Here is a 24,048-nt window from a genome sequence, read left to right as displayed (position 1 = left end):
ATATTCATATAATTTTGCACCTCTTACTGTTTTCTAATCAAAATAATATTTATCATATTTTTCTTAAATGTCATTTAAAAACAAGTATCTAGTTCCAGTATTACTCCAAAAAGTTGTAAACTAATTCAGTTAGTTCTTTGTTTTAAAAGGGTGTATGATTACCAGTGTATGACTGATAACTGTTTCCATCTGTTCATACATTAACCCTGTGGTTCTGGACAGTATATATGTATATACAATCACAATTTTTTTAAACTCTTAGGCATTGCTGAAAATATTATTTGGCATCTAATTAGGATAAGATACTTGTTTGTATCAATAAATGAAACTAAATGATGCTACAGTTTTAATAAATAAACAACCAAAAAAATCTAAGTGCTTTATACAATGAAGTTTTACTTTTCCTTCATTTTATGATAATATTGGCTACAGTTGAGGAACAACTCCATTTTCTTCACTGTGGGAACCAGGCTTTAGAAGCTGCCTTTTTCTGGGATATTGCTATTTTTTTAGTGGAGGAAAAAAAAGACGGTGGAACCACGTGGAGATGGTAAAGCCTGGAAGTAGCACATTACTTCAGTTCACATTTCATTATATAAACAAGTCACGTGACCAGCCCTTACATGAGTGGGGCAAGAATGACCTTGTGTGGAGCAAGAGTTCTGACAGAAAGGGCAGGCCTAGGGAAAACGGGGCAATAAATACTTTGACAATAATAATTTCCCACATTACTTTCTTGTAAAGATAAAATTGATATAAGTACCTAAGGAGAAAAAAACTTTAAAACTTTGGTTAAAGTTTAGTTATTGTTGTTCAGTTGCTAAGTTGTGGCTGACTCTTTGTGATCCTGTGGACTACAGCATGCCAGGCTTCTCTGTCCTTAACTTTCTCCCAAAGTTTGCTCAAACTCTTGTCCATTTAGTCAGTGATGCCATCCAACCATCTCATTCTCTTTTGCTCCCTTCTCCTCCTTCCCTCAGTCTTTCCCAGCATTGGTGTCTTTTTGAATGAGTTGACTCTTTGCATCAGGTGGCCAAAGTATTGGAGCTTCAGTTTCAGCCTGAGGCTTTCCAATGAATTATTCAGGGTGGTAGGCTGCAGTTCGTGGGGTCGGACACAACTGAGCGACTTCACTTTCACTTTTCACTTTCACACATTGGAGAAGGAAATGGCAACCCACTCCAGTGTTCTTGCCTGGAGAATCCCGGGGATGGGGGAGCCTGGTGGGCTTCCGTCTATGGGGTCACACAGAGTCGGACACGACTGAAGTGACTTAGCAGCTTAGCAGCAATTTCCTTTAAGATTGACTGATTTGATCTCCTTGCTGTCCAGGAAACTCTAAGGAGTCTTCTCTAGAAAAACATTTCAAAAGCATCCATTCTTTGGTGCTCAACCTTCTTTATGGTTCAACTCTCACATCCATACATGACTACTGGGAAAGCTTTGACTATACAGATCTTTGCTGGCAAAGTGATATCCCTTCTTTTTAATATGCTGTTTAGGTTTGTCATAGCTTTTCTTCCAAGGAGCAAGTGTCTTAATTTTGTGGCTGCAGTCTCTGTCCATAGTGATTTTGGAGCCCAAGAAAATACAGTCTGTCACTGTTTCCACTTTTTCCCCCTCTATTTGCCATGAAGCAATGGGACCAGATGCTATGATCTTAGTTTTTTGAATGTTGTGTTTTAAGCCAGCTTTTTCACTCTCTTCTTTTACCCTCATCAAGAGGCTCTTTAGTTCCTCTTGTTTTCTTCCATTAAAATAGTATAATCTGCAAATCTGAAGTTGTTTAATTCTCCTGGCAGTCTTGATTCCAGCTTGTGAGCCATCCAGCCTGGCATTTCGCATGATGTACTCTGCATAGAAGTTAAATAAGTAGGATGACAACATACAGCTTTGTCATATTCCTTTCCCAATTTTGAACCAGTCCATTTTTCCATGTCCAGTTCTAACTGTTGCTTCTTAACACTCATGCAGGTTTCTCAGAAGGCAGGTAAAGTAAAATAGTCTGGTACTCCCATCTCTTTAAGAATTTTCCACAGTTGTAATCTACACGGTCAAAGGCTTTAGTATATAGTCAGTGAAGCAGAAATAGATGTTTTTCTGCAATTCCCTTGCTTTTTCGATGATCCGACAGTTGTTGGCAATTTGATCTCTGGTTCTTCTGCCTTTTCTAAATCCAGCTTGTATATCTGGAAGTTCTCAGTTCACATACTACTGAAGCCTAGATTGAAGGATTTTGAGTATTGCTAGCCTGTGAAATTGTACAGTAGTTTGAACATTCTTTGGCATTGCCTTTATTTGAGATTGGATGAAAACTGACCTTTTCCAGTACTGTGACCACTGCTGAGTGTTCCAAATATGCTGACATATTGAGTACAACACTTTAACAGCATCATCTTTTAGAATTTTAAATAGCTAAGCTGGAATTCTATCACCTCCACTGGCTTTGTTCATAGTAATGCTTCCTAAGGGCCACTTGACTTCACACTTAAGAATGTCCAGCTCTAGGTGAGTGTCCACACCATCATGGTTATCTGGATCATTAAGACCTTTTGTGTATAGCTCTTCTGTGTATTCTTAACGATTCTTCTTAAACTCTTCTGCTTCTGTTAGGTCCTTGCCGTTTCTGTCCTTTATTGTGCCCGTCTTTGCATGAAATGTTCCCTTGGTATCTCCAATTTTTTTGAAGAGGTCTTTAGTCTTTCCCATTCTGTTGTTTTTCCTCTGTTTCTTTGCATTGTTCACTTGAGAAGGCTTTCTCATCTCTCCTCACTATTCTCTGGAACTCTGCATTCAGTTGGTTATATCTTTCCCTTTCACCTTTAGCGTCTCTTTCTTTCTCAGCTTGTAAGTCCTTCTCAGACAACCACTTTGCCTTCTAGCATTTCTTTTTCTTTGGGATGGTTTTAGTCACTGCTTTCTATAGTGTTAGAAAACTCCATCCATAGTTCTTCAGGCACTCTGTCTATCAGATCTAATCCATTGAATCTATTTGTCACCTCCACCGTATAATTATAAGGGATTTGATTTACTGAGCATGGTCCTGCCCACCAAAGCAAGACCCAGCTTTCCCCACAGCCAGTCTCTCCCATCAGGAAGCTTGCACTAGCCTCTTAGCCTCATCCATCAAAGAGCAAAAAGAAGAAGCAAGAACTACAGTCCCACAACCTCCAGAATGAAAACCACAATCCCAGAAAGGTAACCAAAATCATCACATGAATCAGAGCTTTGTGTAACTCGAAGCTGTGAGCTATGCCGTACAGGGCCATTCAAGATGGATGGGTCATGGTGGAGAGTTCTGACAAAATGTGGTCCACTGGAGAAGGAAATGGCAAACCCCTCCAGTATTCTTGTTCAAGAACCCCATGAACAGTATGAAAAGGCAAGAAGATATGACACCAGAAGATGAGTCCCCCAGGTCGGTAGCTGTCCGACATGCAACTGGGGAAGAGCAGAAAAATAGCTCCAGAAAGAATGAAGAGGCTGGGCCAAAACAGAAACATGGCTGAGTTGTAGATGTGTCTGGTGGTGAAAGTAAAATCCAATGCTGTAAAGGAACCTGGAATGTTAGGTCCATGAATCAAGGTAAATTGGATAAGGTCAAGCAGGAGATGGCAAGAGTGAACATTGGTGTTTTAAGAATCAGTGAACTAAAATGTATGGGAATGGGCAAATTTAATTCAGATGACCATTATGTCTATTACTGTGGCAAGAATCCCTTACAAGAAATGGAATAGCCCTCATAATCAACAAGAGAGTCTGAAATGCAGTACTTGGGTACAATCTCAGAAACAACAGAATGATCTCAATTCGTTTCCAAGGCAGACCATTCAACATCACAGTAATCCAAATCTGTGCCCCAACCACTGATGCCAAAGAAGCTGAAGTTGACCAGTTCTATGTAGACCTACAAGACTTCTAGAACTAACATCTAAAAAAGATTTCCTTTGTATCACAGGAGATTGTAATGCAAAAGTAGGAAGTCAAGAGATACCTGGAGTAACAGGCAGGTTTGGCCTTGAGGTACAAAATGAAGCAGGGCAAAGGCTCACAGAGTTTTGTCAAGAGAACACATTAGTCATAGCAAACACCCTCTTCCAGCAACTCAAGAGACGACTCTACACATGGACATCACCAGATGGTCAATACCGAAATCACACTGATGATATTCTGTACTGCCAAAGATGGAGAAGCTCTATACAGTGAGCAAAAACAAGACCTGGGGCTGACTGTGGCTCAGATTATGAACTCCTTATTGTAAAATTCAGGCTTAAATTGAAAAAAGTAGGGAAAAACCACTAGGCCATTCAGGTATGACCTAAATCAAATCCCTTATGATTATACAGTGGAAGTGACGAACAGATTCAAGGGATTAGATCTGGTAGACAGAATGCCTGAAGAACTATGGACAGAAATTTGTAACATTCAACGTGTATTAGACTATCTCACTAATTTAGAAGTTGATGAGTTATACAGCCATGTTTAAAATTACTTTTGCAGTATGTTATTAGGTATGTTGTTATATGTTATATATATAGTTAGTATGTTGTTATATGTTATTAGGATTTACTAAAACAACAAATAGTGTAATCTGTTTCAAAGTGCTTAATCTTAAGGGAGTAGTTTTCTGAGTACCTAAAAGGTATGTATTTGCATTAACCAGTATTCCAGGGAGTATTTTGGTGGAAACCTAGTCCTTAGGTGTCAGTATGGAAGAATGTTTCTAGGGTCAAATATATTGAGAAAACTCTGTACTACACCCACTTCTTGGATATTTATAGTGTACATCAGAATGTGAAATGTTTGGAGAAATTTTTGAATCTATTTTACTAAACAGTACATATTGAATTTTCTTAATAAAATCAGGAAGATTAGTAAGCCAGTTATAGTTTATTAGATCTGGCTTCTCCTCAGTACTTCTCTATCTCTTTGTTAATTTACTAGTGGCTAGTTAGTCTTTATAATTGAAAAACAGGTGTGTTTTATTTTTATCTCAAGGTGTCATAATCCAGGGAGATCCTCTGGTAGAAAGAATTATTCTGAAATGGATTAAGTCTCTTTTCAGGTGTTCTTTTCATATAGAGCCTCTAAGTCCTAGATCTGGATCCTTAAAGATACTCTTAATACCACCCAGAGGCTTACTTTGCCTCAGAAGTCTTGTGAAGGCATAGTACAGCTAACATTTTTAAGGTTCAGATTGTGAGATGTTTGTTATTAAACTGATTTTTTTTTAATGTTAAGACAAAACATGACCAAGTTCATATTTTACACCTTTTTTTCATGTAATGAGAAAACAAAGATGACATGTAACTTTGCTTTCTGTTATGGTAAGTTTTAATTTGCAGAATGAAAGTGAAAGTTGCTCAGTCGCATCCAACTCTTTGCAACCCCAAGAACTGTAGCCTGCTAGGCTCCTCTGTCCATGGAATTCTCCAGGCCAGAATATTGGAGTGGGTAGCCGTTCCCTTCTCCAGGGGATCTTTACCCAGGAATTGAACCCAGGTCTCCTGCATTGCAGGTGTATTCTTATACCCTCTGACCCACCAGGGAGGCCCAAGAATACTGGAGTAGGTAGGCTATCCCTTCTCCAGCAGATCTTCCCAACCCAGGAATCAAGCCAGGGTCTCCTGCATTGTAGAATAAAAGAAGGCAAATTCAGGGGTCAGCAAAGACAACTTACAGAACTGAATAATTGAGAGTTGATTTTAGATAAGAACTGTATTGGTGGTTCTTATAGAATGCTTATATATACCTACAGCTCAACCAGCAGGAGTGCCAGAAATCTTAAAGAAGAGCTTGCATAGCTGTTCAGTGAAAGGAGAGGAAGAAGTATTTTTAATTGGCAAGAACTTTCTGAAAGGAACTAAAGTTATTTTCCAAGAAAATGTTTCTGGTAAGTAGCGATAACACTGCCTTAGAAATTTTTGGATGTTTCACTTTGTTATAAAGATACAGTTGTAGCTACAAAGTAAAAAATTTTTCATAATTTTAGTAAGTCACTGTTTTTTATTTCAATCAGATGAAAACTCTTGGAAGTCAGAAGCTGAAATTGATATGGAATTATTTCATCAGGTATAATTTAAACTTTTTATAGTTTAATTGTTTATTCTCTGAGAAACTGAATTTTGCTCCAAGATTTTCCTAAATCAACAGATTAAATTTCTTATTTACATGAAATTGATATAAATCATTTAAAGTTTGTTTTTTGAGTTTCTTTAACTGAAATAGATTTATTCCACTGATGCTAGAAATGACAGTTCTGTATTTGAAAAGTTAAGAGCATGAGAAAATCACCATTAATAATAAATGAAACATGTCTTTCCTAATATTTATTTGCTATCTTTACCTACTTTGGATTATCTTCACCTGCTTTTTAAATAAGAGAAACTTATTTATTAAGTACCTGCTATGTGCCAGGTGTTTTATATTTGTTCGTTACCTTTTGCACTCAGAAGCACTACTTGTTACACTTAGAGTCTGTATTTGTAGGACCTTGGTGTATATTCATTTTTGGTTTAAAATTTTTAAAAATTCCTTTGTGTTCTGAAAAAATAAAGAAATTTAACATTATATATCCAATATATTGCCAAACTCAAAGCTAAAGGTACAGTGCTGCTTAAGAGTGCCCTCACTTCAGACACCAGCTGCAAGTTCAGGGGTCCCCTGAACAGGTCTCACTTCTGAACAGTTGACTTCAAATTCAAGGGTTTCCATTACCTCCAAAGATTTGCTAGTAGAACTCACAGAACTCAGGAAAGCACTGTACTTAACAATTTCAGTTTTATTATAGCAAAAGAACACAAATCAGATTATAATTTCTCAACTTCTAGTCTTCTGGGTTCTTTATATTGTATTTTTTAGAGAGTAAGAATAAAAAAAAATAAGGTGGCGCTTTGAAGAAGATGGAATTTTTCAGTAGAAATATGTAAAGAAAATTCTCGGAAGAAATGCCCAAAAGATCCTCAAAATTTTGAGGAACAACTAGGCTAAACAAAGACTTGAGAGTTTTGAGGTTATATGTTTTCAAATTGGTTTTATTAGGAATTTGTTTTGTGTCTCCAGTTATTTTTGTGTATATATCCCCAACTGCAAGATGACAATTTTGACAATGGTAAATTATTCCTTAGGAAAGTGAAAAATATCTAGCACCATTGCTTATAAACTCTGAAAAAAGATTATCTGCTGGGATAAAGCAAATAGTTATTTTGAATCCAACCAGATTTTTCTAAGAAATTAAAATTTAGATATTCTTCCCTTTTTACCTCAGAAAACATTCTACCTGCTGCACAGGCCTCCCAGCCCTTTGTATGTTTTGTGTGTATTATACTCCTAGTTCAGTGGTAGTTAATTGCTCTTAATTTTTGCGATTAGGGTTTTTTTTTAATTTACTCTAAGTACTCACAGTTTACTTGGTTTTTAATTCAAATCATTTGTAGAATTTCATGATTTCAGATTGAGGATGTGTGACTAATTTGCTCATTTGGTTTTTAAGAAGTTTCAAATTAGGTTTGTTTAACTACACTCTCTAAAACAAGTGGAGTAAAAGATTTTTAAAAAATATATATATATATTCATCTGACTTTTAGATACTAATTCTGTTACTAACTACCAAGAACAAATTTTTATTCAGAAGAATAATTTCAGTTATTGAGTTGGTCAAATAATCTTAAGACTGGGAAGATACTTCAGAAGTCCATCCATTCAGCCATCTCCTTAACTGTAGGTAGAACTGCTTTTGATGTAGTTGCAGTGTTTAAACAAAGGAGGAAAAATGAAAGTGGGCAAGATTTTAAAATTCTTATTTCTTAGAATTTGAGTCAATGCAGATACATTTTTTGATGGCTTCATATACAATTGAGTATGGATTTTTGCCCCCTAATTCCTGTGGATGTATACATTTATATGTTTTTCCACCTGAATTAGAAGTGTGATTTTTTTGAGATAGCTAACTGGACTCAGAAAGCATTCTACTATTGCCATAAATAAGAAGCTATTTTTAAATTTATAATATGACTGTTTCGGAGCATGGTTTAAGATGGCTTAGAAACAAATTAAGTACTCCTTAAAAATCGAAATCTTTGCCTCATTTGTCATGTTTTGTTCAACTGAGTCAGCCAACTTCCAGAGTGTGACTAAGTAAAAAATGACATTAAACTCATTTCATCCTCAGCTGTCATCATTGGCCTCCTGCATATCACATACTGAATACAAAAGCACAGTCATTACCTTTTGCTGTTCTTTTCCAGTACTATAACATAGCAGGGAAGAAGAGAATAAGTCAGATGCAGTTTATGATATCCTCTAAGAAGATGTAGTCCCCTTGAATAAGTGCTGCTGAAGCATTTATAGAACTCTTCTTCCCTTCTCTTAAAAGGATGCTTCTAGCACTATTTTCACACACCAAAAAATGACCTTGATTTACTGGGTTTTGGGTAAACTGAACTCTGTTGACTTTAAATGAGAATTAGTTACTAGTTTTAAATACAAATTGAAATATTTTAAATTTCAAAAGACTAAATGAGAATTAGTTGTTAGTGGTTAGAAAGCAGTGAACTGCACTGCAAAGTACATATCACCGTTAAGGTTTACAAAGCATATGGTAACTGACATTGTGCTTGCTGGGCAATTTTTTTTCTTGAAAATAATATTGATCCTTTTTTTCAACAAATCTATTTGAGTATATTCTGTGTGAGGTGCTTAATAGTGGAGATAGGATGAAGAACAGAACATCCTAGCTTCTCTTGGAACTTGCATTCTTGTGGTTGTAGAGGGGACAAAAAACAAGCAGATAATCACAGTAATTTCAGGTGGTGATGAGAAATAAACATGATTCTGTGATCAGATTGGAGAGGGGGTGCCACTTTAAAGAGGATGGTCAGAGAAGGCTTCTCTGAGGAGATGACATTTGAATGAGACCTAGAAATGAGTAAGGAACTGGATATTTAAAGAGATAAAGAAGAGTATTCCAGTGAAAGAGAATAGCAAGTTATAAAGGCTCTGAGGTAAAAATGAATTTAGTGTGTTAGTGTAAGAAGGTCCGGAGAAGGCAATGGCAAGCCACTCCAGTACTCTTGCCTAGAAAATCCCATGGATGGAGGAGCCTGGTAGGCTGCAGTCCATGGGGTCGCTAAGGGTCGGACACGACTGAGCGACTTCACTTTCACTTTTTACTTTCACACATTGGAGAAGGAAATGGCAACCCACTCCAGTGTTCTTGCCTGGAGAATCCCAGGGACGGGGGAGCCTGGTGGGCTTCCGTCTATGGGGTCACACAGAGTCGGACACGACTGAAGTGACTTAGCAGCAGCAGCAGCAGTAAGAAGGTCACTGTGACTGGAGTGTAACAAGCTAGAGGAGAATGGGAATGAGATAAAAGATGACAGGACAGGGACCTTTTATGCCATTGCAGAACACTGGTATTTTACCGCAAAAGCAATTTTAAGATTAATGTCGTGATGCCCATGGACCCGAACTTTTAAATAATACTTTTTTCCCCCTAGTCAAACTTTTAAACTTTACAGCTAACAGGAAAGTACTTAATTATAATATTTCAAATTTTTAATTTATATATTGCTTTATTTCTGCCTCTTGTAATTTTCTTTCAATTAGAATCATCTTATTGTGAAGGTTCCCCCATATCATGATCAACATATAACTTTGCCAGTAGCAGTGGGAATATATGTAGTAACCAATGCTGGAAGATCTCATGATGTTCAGCCATTCACTTACACTCCAGACCCAGGTATGTCAAAATTAAAAATTCTGAATCAAAAGGAGTAATCCATTTATGCTTCTTCAGAAGAATATGAAGACCAGCCAACTTAAAAGAGGAAGTAGTGTGCAAAGGTAAACTGATAACCAGTATTTTTTGGAGATGGCATTATTTCTCAAGAAGATGGCCACCAAACTCTTTTAGTTAAGAGAACCATTTCTGCCTTAGGATCTAATAATAAAAGAAAAGTTAGGAATTCTCTGAAGTCAGGCTCTCCAGAATTATCATACAAGTACTCCTTGTATGATAGGGTAAGAACTACCATTCATTGAATACCTCTTATGTACAGAAAGGTGAGAGTGACTACTTTAGGAAACTGCTAGTAGTTTTCAGTCTGGCTGTCTTACAGGATGCATTTTGGGAGAGGTGAGAGATAAGTGATAATATCACAAATAGAGTCATATGCCTGTAACATTTTCTAATTTGTAGTCAAAAATATCAAAGACTTCTGGTGAATAAGTATTTTAAAAATAATTTTAAGCATTTAGGTAAAACAGGTGCTTTAGAAACCAGAGCAGTTGTTTAAAATTTTATATCTCTGGGTAAGAAGTATCTTACGAGATTTTTACCTACATCCACTTAGTTGCCTGGAGAAGCCTTTTCCTGGAAAAGTAGAGAAAACATTTTGGAAATGGAAACGCTTCAGAAGTTTTGTTGACGTAGACTTGGCTGCTGCCATGCTGCCATTGATTTACTCCATTTGTATCTCAGGCATGCTCCAGAACTGGAAGTTCTTCCATATCTCCAAGTTTACTGATAACATTTTTCCAATTGTTCAGGATTCAGTGAGGTGCAAAGTGAAAAATGGTAGCAAGGAAAGAAAGCCCTGGTAACAGAAGTGATGAACACAATAGCTAGAACAAGTTATAATTAGTCTTGATAATTATTCTCTATCACTTAATGTTATCTGTTCCGTTTTTCTTTTGTAAATCATGTCCAACTTTCACAACATTAGTTATTTCCCACCAGTTTGTTAAAAAAGTATGCCATAATATAGCCCTTATGAAATTCTTTTAGTGTTTGTCTCAGAATAAAAGATCACATGTAGAAATTTCAGACAGAAAAAGACAAAGTTTGGAAATAATATACTGGCTTCAACAAAACTAGGAAAGAGGATACTGGTTTATACTTAAAAATCAAACAGTTGATTGTTTTCTTTCTAGGAAAGTCTCAAAAATCCAAGGAAATTTGATTTAAAACTAATGGTAGTTAAAGCATTTTAGTAATTGCTAGAATATTTAGTGTTTTATGTGAAGAGACGCTTGCTCATAGAGGGAGAAAAATGGCATACAGTAATTAATACATTCATATGGGAAGGGGAGAAGGAAGTGTGTGGGGGAGGAGGGGGAATAGCTTTAAAGTTTTTACCATCCTTAAAATACTGAGATTTTGTTGTCTTTGTTTCTTTTTATTGATCAATAATAAAGAACTTCAGGACTTTGAAGTGCTTAGCATCAGCACTATGAATCTCCATTTCTTAGTGATGAATGCTCACTATTAAAAATTTTCCTTGATAAATTGCCAATATAAAGCCTACACTAATTGGCTATATTTGGCCACATTTAGACCATCACTGACATATGTTTATTCTTTTATGTTTTTCCCCCTTGTATTTTATATATACTAGATAGCAGTCGCTCTCAGAAACTCTTATTTGAATAAATATATTTTGTGCAAATTTTATAGTGAGATCTAATGCTTCAGTTTCTGCCTTTATGATATAGCTAATTAAAGAATCTTCCCATAATTTCACTTTGTATTTTTATAAAATGTGAATGTCTTTTTAGGTGTGCACATGAGAGAGTATTTCAGGAAAACTTGGTTATGATAATTTGTACTGTCTCATTATGATAAACTAGTTGCTGTTTTGACTCAGCTGGGGGCTGTGGTTAAAGATTTGCATATTCGGTGGTGTATAGTAATTATAATTATAGGGCTTCCCGGATGGCGCTAGTGGTAAAGAACCCACCTGCCAATGCTGGAGATGTGAGAGATGGCGAGTTCAATCCCTGGGTCAGGAAGATCCCCTGGAAAAGGGAATGGCAATCCACTCCAGGATTCTTGCCTGGAGAATTCCGTGGACAGAGGAGCCTGGTGGGCTACAGTCCATGAGGTCACACAGAGTCGGACACGACTGATGAGACTTAGCACTTAGCACATAGTAATTATAACAGCTAAAACAAGACTCACCCTCATTTTTGTGAATTAAGAGTAGAAATGGTGACTGCTATACCATTTTGTCTAAATATTTAAGTTACAGACAAAAAAAATAACAAATAAATATATTTTATCCTAATTTGACCTATATACCTTCATAATAACCTGGAAGGCCAGATTTGAATTTAGGATTTTCAGACTGCTTGGAGGTCCAAACTGGAATATGGCAACACAAAGAGGATTTCCCAGCCTGCCACCCTTCTTTTCCCTCTCCTGGCTCCATCCTTCACCAGGAGGGCCTTGATGCACCAGCTGATGCTCCTAAGCTCTGTTCACCGTGCAGGCTTAAGATGGCACACATAGTCAATAGAGTAGTTGTGCAGAAAATTTTGGTATCTTATGTACTTGGTACGTAGTCTAAAAGTAGGATTGGAGCAGGGGCTCAAGTGAACGTAAACTGACTCTGTATGCTTTGCCAGACACAAGCCCCTCTAAAGCCCTCTGAGTCTGTACTGCCAAAAATACATCACATGTGCATCCTTTTAGACCATTACTTTGCAGGCTTAAAAAACCTTTGTTTCATTGCTAGTCACTGAACCATTGCTTGACCGTTAATTTGTTTTACTTCCATCTTTTAAGACACAGAAATCATATTAGTTGTTTTTTGTAGTGACTCTGCAGTGGTAATTACTATAAGAAATAGAGGATAAAATACTTATTCATAATTTTTCGTTGCTTTAAAAACAAATGACTAAAACTTGTGTTAAAAGTAGAAATTTAAAAATTTTTTGAAGATTAGTTTCCGTTCTTAAATCTGTAATGGTTAGAATAAATGTTATGCTTTAAAATTGTCTATGAATTTCTTTTCCAGTCAATTCTATTCAGTTTGATAATTTCACTCAGTTAACAGTTTGTTCAGATTATCATTTGTTGGCCTTTACATACAGCATGCTTAGATAAATTTTTTACCTCATTCTTAGGAGACATGTACATTTTGTCTCTTTGTTCACAGTTAATTATCTTAATGTTCTCTGTAACCATCATTTTGCATTATGATGTCAAGAATAAATTGATAATAAATTGGCTCAGTTCTTATTTTGAATAAGTTGCTGCTACTGCTGCTAAGTCACTTCAGTCGTGTCCGATTCTGTGTGACCCCATAGACGGAAGCCCACCAGGCTCCCCCGTCCCTGGGATTCTCCAGGCAAGAACACTGGAGTGGGTTGCCATTTCCTTCTCCAATATGTGAAAGTGGAAAGTGAAAAGTGAAAGTGAAGTCTCTCAGTCGTGTCCGACCCTTAGCGACCCCATGGACTGCAGCCTACCAGGCTCCTCCATCCATGGGATTTTTTAGGCAATAGTACTGGAGTGGCTTGCCATTGCCTTCTCCGTTGAATAAGTTAGGGAATATAAATACATTGAAAAATAGAAATTAGCATCTATTTAAAGAAAATTATTAAAGTCATTTTAAGAAAACCTTTTTAATTGGAATTTAACCTTACCATTCAGAACAGATCACTACTCTTATGCTCATTAAATTTAAAATTTTCATAGCAGGTGTACTTGATATGTATAGATATATTAATGTAGCAATTCTTCATTAATAATAGCAAAGATTATTATTTCCAAGGCTTTATAAAAACGTAATAATACTATATATTTTGTATATTCAGCACAGTTTTTTTAAAAAAATTATCTCAATTATGTTTCTGAATCAGTATTTTTTAAATCCTTTACATAGGTGAGTGGTGAATTTTTTTCATGCTAGTGTTACAGTATGCTGCTAAGTCACTTCAGTCGTGTCCGACTCTGTGTGACCCCATAGACGGCAGCCCACCAGGCTCCCCCGTCCCTGGGATTCTCCAGGCAAGAACACTGGAGTGGGTTGCCATTTCCTTCTCCAAGTGTTACAGTATATTTGGTATTAATACGTTTTTAAAGGTCTCATGTCAATCTTCTACTCATTTGTACTGTTACAAGAAAAATTTTTAAAAGTTGCTGTTGTTTTTATTTTGTTTTAATAATAAGCATATGCTTCTGCCCACTTGGAGACTGGTGCATTTTAGAGGGTAAACTGGTGATTATAGATTATAAAAACTCATCTGAACCTAGAATTTCTGCTGAACAAATAGTTTAATAATGCTTTGTGAGAAAATACTCCTGTTAAAGAATTTTAAGATATATATTTTTCAGGATAAGTTTAAATAAATACATTAATCTTTTATGTTTAATAACAGCAGCTGTTGCTTTGAATGTGAATGTAAAGAAGGAAATATCTAGTCCGGCAAGACCTTGCTCTTTCGAAGAAGCCATGAAAGGTACCAAGTTAATTCTGCTCAAAAATTGTATATCAGTGATGCTATATATTTTCTCTAACAAACCTTACCATTTTATTTACTGCTGTATACTTGAAACAGTTAGCAGGTTATCTTTGATATTGTAAAATAAATACTTGTTTAACTTCACTGAATACAGAGACTTGTTTCCTAACTTGATATTTCCCTTCATTTGCCATATAAACAACTTTTTAAAAAACATATGTTACAGTTAAGGGATTTTTGTTTTTTTATTCCCTAATATTAAAATTTTTTGAAGTATAATAGAGTATGATAAGATATGCAAAATAGCTGTAAAATAAAGCTTCTTGCTGCCAGTGAATAGCACTTGACATTGAGGCTGAAGAACCAGAATAAGAACTATTGGCATTTGAAAAAGTTGCTTTAGGTACCATTCTTTCTTCTGATATCATTATTTCCAAGCAGACAATGACAATATCTTTAGGATGTTATAATGTGTTAGAGTAGGCTCTTTTCTTAGCAGATTTCTAATATATCTGTGATGCTCAATTATGATGCTTTTGTGCCATTATATGTTAAGATGTCAATTAAATAATGGTCATTGATTTATTCTATAATTCTAGCTTTTTCTTAGATTTTTGCCATTAAATTCATGAGTTAAATTTAAAAATTTTATATACTTATATTTTTAAGGGGCATAATATCCTTAATACATTTTATAAAATTCCATGGAATTTTTCCCTGTGTCACAGTAAAATTCAAAATTCACATATACAGTTCAGTATGGCTTGCCATTATAATTTCTGACCATCAACACTTCCAAAATAGATTAATTAGGAATTATGCACTAGTGTGAAAAGAAGAAAAGCGAAAAGCAAAGGAGAAAAGGAAAGATATACCCATTTTAATGCAGAGTTCTAAAGAATAGCAAGGAGAGATCAGAAAGCTTTCCTCAGTGATCAGTGCAAAGAAATAGAGGAAAACAATAGAATGGGAAAGACTAGAGATCTCTTCAAGAAAACTGGAGATACCAAGGCAACATTTCATGCAAAGATGGGCTCAATAAAGGACAGAAATGGTATGGACCTAACAGAAGCAGAAGATATTAAGAAGACGTGGCAAGAATACACAGAAGAACTGTTCAAAAAAGGTCTTCACAACCCAGATAATCACGATGGTGTGATCACTCACCTAGAGCCAGACATCCTGGAATGCGAAGTCAAGTGGGCCTTAGAAAGCATCACTATGAACAAAGCTAGTGGAGGTGATAGAATTCAAGTTGAGCTATTTCAAATCCTAAAAGATGATGCTGTGAAAGTGTTGCACTCAATATGCCAGCAAATTTGGAAAACTCAGCAGTGGTCACAGGACTGGAAAAGGTCAGTTTTCATTCCAGTCCCAGAGAGAGGCAATGCCAAAGAATGTGCAAACTGCTGCACAACTGCACTCATCACACACGCTAGCAAAGTAATGCGCAAAGTTCTCCAAGCCAGGCTTCAGCAGTACGTGAACCGTGAACTTCTAGATGTTCAAGCTGGTTTTAGAAAAGGCAGAGGAACCAGAGATCAAATTGTCAACATCTGCTGGATCATTAAAAAAGCGACAGAGTTCCAGAAAAACATCTACTTCTGTTTTACTGACTGTGCCAAAGCCTTTGACTGTGTGGATCACAATAAACTGTGAAAAATTCTGAAAGAGATTGGAATACCAGACTACCTGACCTGCCTCTTGAGAAACCTGTATGCAGGTCAGGAAGCAACAGTTAGAACTGGGACATGGAACAACAGACTGGTTCCAAATAGGAAAAGGAGTACATCAAGGCTGTATATTGTCACTGTGCCTATTTAACTTTTATGTAGAGTACATCATGAGACACGCTGGGCTGGATGAAGCACAAGCTGGAATCAAGATTGCCGGGAGAAAACCTCATATACACAGATGACATCACTCTTATGGCAGAAAGTGAAGAAGAACTAAAGAGCCTCTTGATGAAAGAGGAGAGTCAAAAAGTTGGCTTAAAGCTCAACATTCAGAAAACTAAGGTCATGGCATCCGGTCCCATCACTTCATGGCAAGTAGTTAGGGAAACAGTGGAAACAGTGGCTGACTTTGTTTTTCTGGGCTCCAAAATCACTGCAGATGCTGATTGCAGCCATGAAATTAAAAGATGCTTATTCCTTGGAAGGAAAGTTATGACCAACCTAGACAGCATATTAAAAAGCAGAGACATTACTTTGTCAACAAAGGTCTGTCTAGTCAAAGCTATGGTTTTTCCAGTAGTCATGTATGGATGTGAGAGTTGGACTGTACAGAAAGCTGAGCACCAAAAAATTGATGCTTTTGAACTGTGGTGTTGGAGAAGACTCTTGAGAGTTCCTTGGATTGCAAGGAGATCCAGCCAGTCCATCCTAAAGGAGATCAGTCCGGGGTGTTCATTGGAAGGACTGATGCTGAAGTTCAAACTCCAATACTTTGGCCACCTGATGTGAAGAACTTACTCATTTGAAAAGACCCTGATGCTGGGAAAAATTGAGGGCAGGAGGAGAAGGGGATGACAGAGGATGAGATGGTTGGATGGCATCACCAACTCAATGGACATGAGTTTGGGTAAACTCCAGGAGTTAGTGATGGACAGGGAGGCCTGACGTGCTGCAGTTCATGGGGTTGCAAAGAGTCGGACACAACTGAGCAACTGAACTGAAGTGCATAATTATCTGATTTAACTATAGGACAGTTTACAAGTCTCTGCTATGGATAACCATGGCTAATGTTTCTTGAACATATATTAAGTGCTAGTCAGCATGCCACACTCTTTACCAGCATTATCTCATTTAGCCAAACTCTGAGGTGGGTAATTTATGATCTCATTTCACAGATGAGGAAATCAAGATTCCAGAGGGGTTCTATAATTTGCTGAAGGTCACTTAGCTAGGATTTTAAAAGATAGATCAAGTTTTAGTGTGTAAGGTAACATCTAAGCAATAATAATTCAAACCATGTTCATTGGGTTAATAATAGCATAGTTAATCAGTCATTAAAGAAAGTTAGGGACATTTGTGGTCTTTCCTTTGCCAACTTTGATGGGTTCATGCTTTTCTCCAAAAACTCCTAGATGCTTTTTTCCTAGAGTATCAGGGACGCTAATCTCATCCAATGTGAAATTTCTCATACAAGATTACAGATTGAAGGTTAAAAGGTGTTAAACACTATGTTTAATTTTTGGTAATAAAATGATATAGTCATTTAGTCAAAATCTTATAAGATTAAAAAATGAATGAGAAACAGACACATATTATTGTTTTTCACAATTCAGACCTTATTTTGACAATTTTATCAGCTGAAATCACGTAAAATAATTTTATGAAGTTATAAATTAAATTGAATACTAGTTGACTCACTGGAAAAGAGTCTGATGCTAGGAGGGATTGGGGGTAGGAGGAGACGGGGACGACAGAGAATGAGATGGCTGGATGGCATCACCGACTCGATGGACAGGGAGGCCTGGCGTGCTGTGATTCGTGGGGTCGCAAAGAGTCAGACATGACTGAGCGAGTGAACTGAACTGAACTGAAACTATGAAGTTTCCCTGGTAGCTCAGTTGGTAAAGAATCCGCCTGCAATGCAGGAGGCCCCAGTTCAATTACTGAGTCAGGAAGTTCTGCTGGAGAAGGGATAGGCTACCCACTCCAGTATTCTTGGGCTTCCCTGGTGGCTCCGCTGGCAATGAATCCACCTGCAATGTCAGAGACCTGGATTTGATCCCTGAGTTGGGAACATCCCCTGGAGAAGGGAAAGGCTACCCACTCCAGTATTCTGGCCTGAAGAATTCCATGGGGTCACAGAGAGTTGGACACAACTGAGTGACTTTCACTTTCAAACTATTTTATCAGTTTAAATTTTTCATTTGCCATTTTTAAATACAACATCATTAACTGGAGATTGCTGATCAGTTTAAAAGACAGTTGCTTTCAAGCAGGAATTTCCCTTGACAAATGGCTTATTTTTGTGATTCCTTGAAATCAGAGCTTTAGTATAACACCCAGGTGTCCTTCTTAGAGATTTAATTAGTTATGCTTTAATGATGAAGTCTTAGCAACATAAATGACTTAAATTTGTGTTGTGGCATAATCCTCCATATAACATCCTTTAAAATAGCCATCAATTACAATAAGATTTAGAACTTGATACACAAATGTGACGTTATGTACAGACATGGAAAGCATTCATTTCTTCATTCATTCAGCAAATATTTATTTATTTCCTCGTATGCACCAGGCAACAACAACAAAATCTCTTGTCTTCATGAAACTCACATTCTAATAGAATCCAAAAGCAAGAATAGCAGTTGATGTTACAGGATCAATGTAAGACAATACTAATTGTCTTTCAAATTATCCTGTGAGGTGGGCCTGTAATACTTTTAAATGCCTGCCTGTACCTGAAGCTTTGACTCAGAATTGAATTGTAAGTTGAATTGTGTTGGTATTGATAGAATCTAGTACTCTTGCCTAGAAAATCGCATGGACAGAGGAGTGTGGTAGGTTTCAGTCCATGGGGTCGCTACTAGTCGGACACGACTGAGCGACTTCACTTTCACTTTTCACTTTCATACATTGGAGAAGGAAATGGCAACCCACTCCAGTGTTCTTGCCTGGAGAATCCCAGGGACAGCGGAGCCTGGTAGGCTGCCATCTATGGGGTCGCACAGAGTAGGACACGACTGAAGCGACTTAGCAGCAGCAGCAGCAGGTGAAAATAGATCCAGAGACCTCATGCATAAATAATTGATTTCTTAGAGAAATGAAAGCTGAATATTAAAAGTGGGTACCTTTTCCTCCCCCAGTATAATCAGTTTTCATAGTGATTGTTTCTAGCCAATTGGCTATGAGAAAGGTTGAATAAAGACCAGAAGATTTCTAATATTTTAAGTCAAAATATTTACAGAAATAACTGTCTTGTTTATATACCATATTCCATTTTAAAACCCTCTTTGTAGCCAGGATTTCTTTTCCAGTATCAAATTAAGAAATCTATGTATTAAAATATTGGATCACCTCGTTGTACACCTAAAGCTAATAAAATACTATGTTAGTTTTTCAACTAAAAAAATAGTTTAACAGCTAACCTTTCTAAGGAATCTGTATTTCTTTACACAGGGTCTCAAGTAGTGGTAAACCTTAGCTCAGAATTTAGCTATGTGTTCAGTTCAGAAGCCTGCCATCAGTGATACTTCATCAGTATGCTCCACTAAGTGCCAGTGGCAGGCTTAAATAGACAAAAAAGAAGAAAGAGAATCAAGAGGGAAAAGTAGATAGAATGAAGTGGTAGAAGCTACCTATTTGCTACATATTGCCTCTTCTTGGTTTCTAATCTGTAACTACTTCTGAAAATGGAAGTAGAAAAATACTTGCTGGTTTTGCTTTGGAAATTTAATTGGTAAACCTAAAATATCAGTCGTACTTAAATTTCTGAAAAGAAAAAAATTAAGTCCTATCTTGAAAAATGTATTCATATGTCAACTTGGCAAATTCAAGTTTTTCTAAGACATTAATTTAGAAAAGTGAATCTATTTGATAAGTTGATGGCATCTTCTAATGAGAAGCTTGAGTTTTGTTGAGGAGAGAAATGTTCAAGCAATCCTATAACCCCCCAAAGTTTGACTTTGTAATTTCCTGGCAGCCAGATACTAAGAGGAGAATATAACAGTTGTAACTGAGTAGCTTTAACCTCCTGGAGATTTTCAGGCTGCATGGTCATGTTAAGCAGTATAATTCAGGGCCTTTTCAAGTGTGCTGAGAGGTATAACTTGATAACTGAGTGCTCAAGCTTGTTGATATTTAACTCATAGTCTCAGGCTACTACCAGGAGTCCTCAAGGTACTGCTACTTAAAGAGGGAGGACACACTTTGGGCACATTTTGTATCTCATGCTACTATCAGAGCACCAAAAAATTAATGTTTTGAATCATGGGTAGGGTGTCAACACTCAGTAGAGTGATATAGTTGATTTCAGTGATTTTCAACTTTTTTTTTTGGTGTGTGTGCAGCAATGAAAACTACTGGATGTAACTTAGATAAGGTAAATATGCTTCCTAATGCTCTGATCACTCCGCTCATATCAAGCACTATGATTAAGAGTGAAGACATTACTCCAATGGAAGTAACAGCAGAGAAAAGATCGCCTTCTATTTTTAAGGTGAGCTACATTGACTAGTGCCCTGTCACATCTTAACCTCAAATATAAAAATAGTTATATTTTTAGTAGTTTGATTTCTTTTCCCTGATTATGCTTTTTACTTTTCCTATTTCTTTTATAGCTGTTTCTCTTTGGATGCAGTTAATGAATTTTGCTTTGTAGAGTAAATGATTTTATACTCAAATAGCCTGCAGAGCAACTTCCAGTATACATTTTTGACAAGAGAGGAATTAATGCATTAGCTGGACCTTTGTGATGTTTGGTATAATAAAAGTACAGGTTTAACATTTTCAAAACTAGAGACATTTTATTTCCTTTTTCTTCTTTCCTTTTTTCCTTTTTCTCGTATTTCTTTTTTCCTTTTTCCAAGAAAGATTCTTCTTTATGTTTCCATTTTTCTCTTATTTCCCCCTCCCAATAACGTTATAAGTGATGAACAAATAGAGATATTTTAAAATTTGCTAGTAATTCATGAATTAATGTGTACTTGCTGTCCTAAGCATACCAACAGCTGATTATTCTGTTTCTACTTCTGTTGTTTGACTGTCTTTGCTTATATGCTTCTTTTAAAATCCTGATGACAGTAAGACATAATATCACTGATAATCATAGTCTTACACTTGTTTTCCGAATAATAATACAGACTGGGAAATTGGTCCTACATATGTTTTTATAATAATAATTTTGAAGAATCGTATGAGCTCATTTATACATATACATATTATTTGCCTTTTATTTTTTAGACTACAAAGACAGTTGGATCAACTCAACAAACATTAGAAAATATCTCTCACATAGCAGGAAATGGGTCTTTTTCATCATCATCTTCCCACTTAACTTCTGAAAATGAAAAGCAACAACAGATTCAGCCCAAGGCATACAACCCGGAGACCCTGACAACTATCCAAACACAGGACATTTCACAGCCTGGTACTTTTCCAGCAGTTTCTGCATCTAGTCAGCTGCCCAGCAGTGACGCACTACTACAACAGGCTACACAGTTTCAAACAAGAGAAACTCAATCTAGAGAGGTGTTACAGTCAGATGGTACAGTCGTTAACTTGTCACACCTGACTGAGACATCACAGCAACAGCAGCAGTCTCCATTGCAAGAACAAGCACAGACTTTACAGCAGCAGATTTCATCGAATATTTTCCCATCACCAAATAGTGTGAGTCAGCAACTACAAAATACGATACAACACTTGCAGGCAGGGAGTTTTACAGGCAGTACTGCCAGTGGCAGCAATGGAAATGTTGACTTGGTCCAACAGGTTTTAGAGGCACAACAACAGTTATCTTCAGTTTTATTTTCTGCTCCAGATGGTAATGAGAATGTTCAAGAACAGCTTAGTGCAGACATTTTTCAACAAGTCAGTCAAATTCAAAATAGCGTAAGCCCTGGAATGTTTTCCTCAACAGAATCAGCAGTCCATACCAGACCAGATAATTTAATAGCTGGAAGAGCCGAAAGTGTTCACCCACAGAATGAAAACACATTGTCTAATCAGCAACAGCAACAGCAGCAACAGCAAGTGATGGAATCCTCAGCTGCAATGGTGATAGAGATGCAACAGAGTATCTGCCAGGCAGCTGCCCAGATTCAGTCAGAGCTGTTTCCTTCATCTGCTTCAGCAAATGGAAACCTTCAGCAGTCTCCAGTTTACCAGCAGACTTCTCATATGATGAGCGCATTATCAGCCAATGAGGACATGCAAATGCAATGTGAATTGTTTTCTTCTCCTCCGGCAGTTTCTGGAAATGAAACTACTACAACTACCACACAGCAGGTTGCAACTTCTGGCACGACCCTGTTTCAGACATCAAATTCAGGAGATGGAGAAGAGACTGGAGCACAAGCAAAACAGATTCAGAACAGTGTCTTTCAGACCATGGTCCAAATGCAACATAGTGGGGACAGTCAGCCTCAAGTTGGCCTTTTTTCATCTACAAAAAGTATGATAAGTGTTCAAAATAGTGGTACCCAGCAGCAAGGCAATGGTTTATTCCAGCAAGGTAATGAGATGATGTCACTTCAATCAGGGAATTTTTTGCAGCAGTCTTCTCACTCACAGGCTCAGCTTTTTCATCCTCAGAATCCTATTGCTGATGCTCAGAACCTTTCCCAGGAAACTCAAGGTTCTATTTTTCATAGTCCAAGTCCTATTGTTCACAGTCAGACTTCTACAGCTTCCTCTGAACAAATGCAGCCTCCAATGTTTCACTCTCAAAATACCATGGCTGTGCTGCAGGGCTCTTCTGTTCCTCAAGACCAACAGTCAGCCAACATATTTCTTTCCCAAAGTCCAATGAATAATCTCCAAACCAACACAGTGGCCCAAGAAGAACAGATTTCATTTTTTGCAGCTCAGAATTCAATTTCTCCACTTCAGTCAACATCAAACACTGAGCCCCAAGCTGCTTTCCAGCAGCAGACTCCAATATCACACATTCAGACCCCTATGCTTTCCCAGGAACAGGCACAACCCACCCAGCAAGGTCTATTTCAGCCTCAGGTTTCCCTGGGCTCCCTTCCTCCTAACCCAATGCCTCAAAACCAACAAGGAACAATCTTTCAGTCACAGCACTCAATGGTTGCCATCCAGAGTAACTCTCCATCCCAGGAGCAGCAGCAGCAGCAGCAACAGCAGCAGCAACAACAGAGCATTTTATTCAGTAACCAGAATACCATTGCACCAATGGCATCTCAAAAGCAGCCACCACCAAACATGATATTCAATCCAAGTCAGAATCCAGTGGCTAATCAGGAGCAGCAGAACCAATCGATTTTCCATCAACAAAATAATATGGCCCCAATGAATCAAGAGCAGCAGCCCATGCAATTTCAGAACCAGACCACAGTTTCCTCACTTCAGAACCCAGGCCCTGCCCAATCCGAATCATCACAGACCTCCTTGTTCCATAGCTCGCCTCAGATTCAGTTGGTCCAAGGGTCACCCAGTTCTCAAGACCAGCAAGTAACACTCTTCCTCTCTCCAGCATCCATGTCTGCGTTGCAGACCACTATAAACCAACAAGACATGCAACAGTCTCCCCTTTATTCCCCTCAGAACAACATGCCTGGAATCCAGGGAGCCACATCTTCACCTCAACCACAGGCTACTTTATTTCACAACACTACAGGAGGTACAATGAACCAGCTACAGAATTCTCCTGGCTCTTCTCAACAGACATCTGGAATGTTCTTATTTGGCATTCAAAATAGTAAGAAACTCTTTCTAATTTCCCATTTCTTAAATGTTATTGGTTGAAATGGTCACGTTATTGTTACTAGAGGAAGCAGTTGGACAGAATTGAGTTCAAGTCCCAGCTGTACCACTTATAGACTGAGACATGGGACAGGTTATTTGACATGCATGAGCCTCAATTTCCACATCTAAAATGGTGGTAATATTACATACTTGACAAGGATATTATATATAAATATATGTGTCTGCCATTTTGAGATATAACCTTGAAAGGAAGATGAAGTACAAATGACGAAAATTTTCAGCCAGTTAAAGCAAGTCCAAGGAGGTAGAAACCCATGTTTCTTTATGTACCAAGGAAATTATATAGGACTTATGTTGATAACTAAGCAATGTCGTATTTTTATACTGCTTAGAG

The 24,048-nt window shown here is 37.3% G+C and overlaps 1 protein-coding gene across 12 annotated transcripts in view; it reads left to right on the top strand.

Moving 5' to 3' along the window:
• The window catches only part of NFAT5 (nuclear factor of activated T cells 5), a 191,083-nt gene that overhangs the window by 158,021 nt on the left and 9,014 nt on the right, over positions 1–24,048 (top strand). For 11 of the 12 annotated variants that reach the window (XM_088830608.1, XM_088830610.1, XM_088830607.1 and 8 more), the window contains 6 exons: positions 5,759–5,893; positions 6,020–6,072; positions 9,610–9,742; positions 14,167–14,247; positions 20,273–20,421; positions 21,165–23,646. In XM_088830608.1, coding sequence (XP_088686734.1) covers positions 5,759–5,893; positions 6,020–6,072; positions 9,610–9,742; positions 14,167–14,247; positions 20,273–20,421; positions 21,165–23,646 — 3,033 coding nt within the window. The remainder of the gene's footprint in view (positions 1–5,758; positions 5,894–6,019; positions 6,073–9,609; positions 9,743–14,166; positions 14,248–20,272; positions 20,422–21,164; positions 23,647–24,048) is intronic. The other variant, XM_088830606.1, reaches the window with a different exon arrangement.

The sequence above is a fragment of the Moschus berezovskii genome, chromosome 22 (assembly GCF_049115385.1).
Source record: "Moschus berezovskii isolate FMDL1 chromosome 22, NW_MosBer_1.0, whole genome shotgun sequence".
In the NCBI taxonomy this organism is placed as follows: domain Eukaryota; kingdom Metazoa; phylum Chordata; class Mammalia; order Artiodactyla; family Moschidae; genus Moschus; species Moschus berezovskii.
Note: the sequence above shows the minus strand (reverse complement) of the source record. Positions and strands in the feature narration are given on the sequence as shown.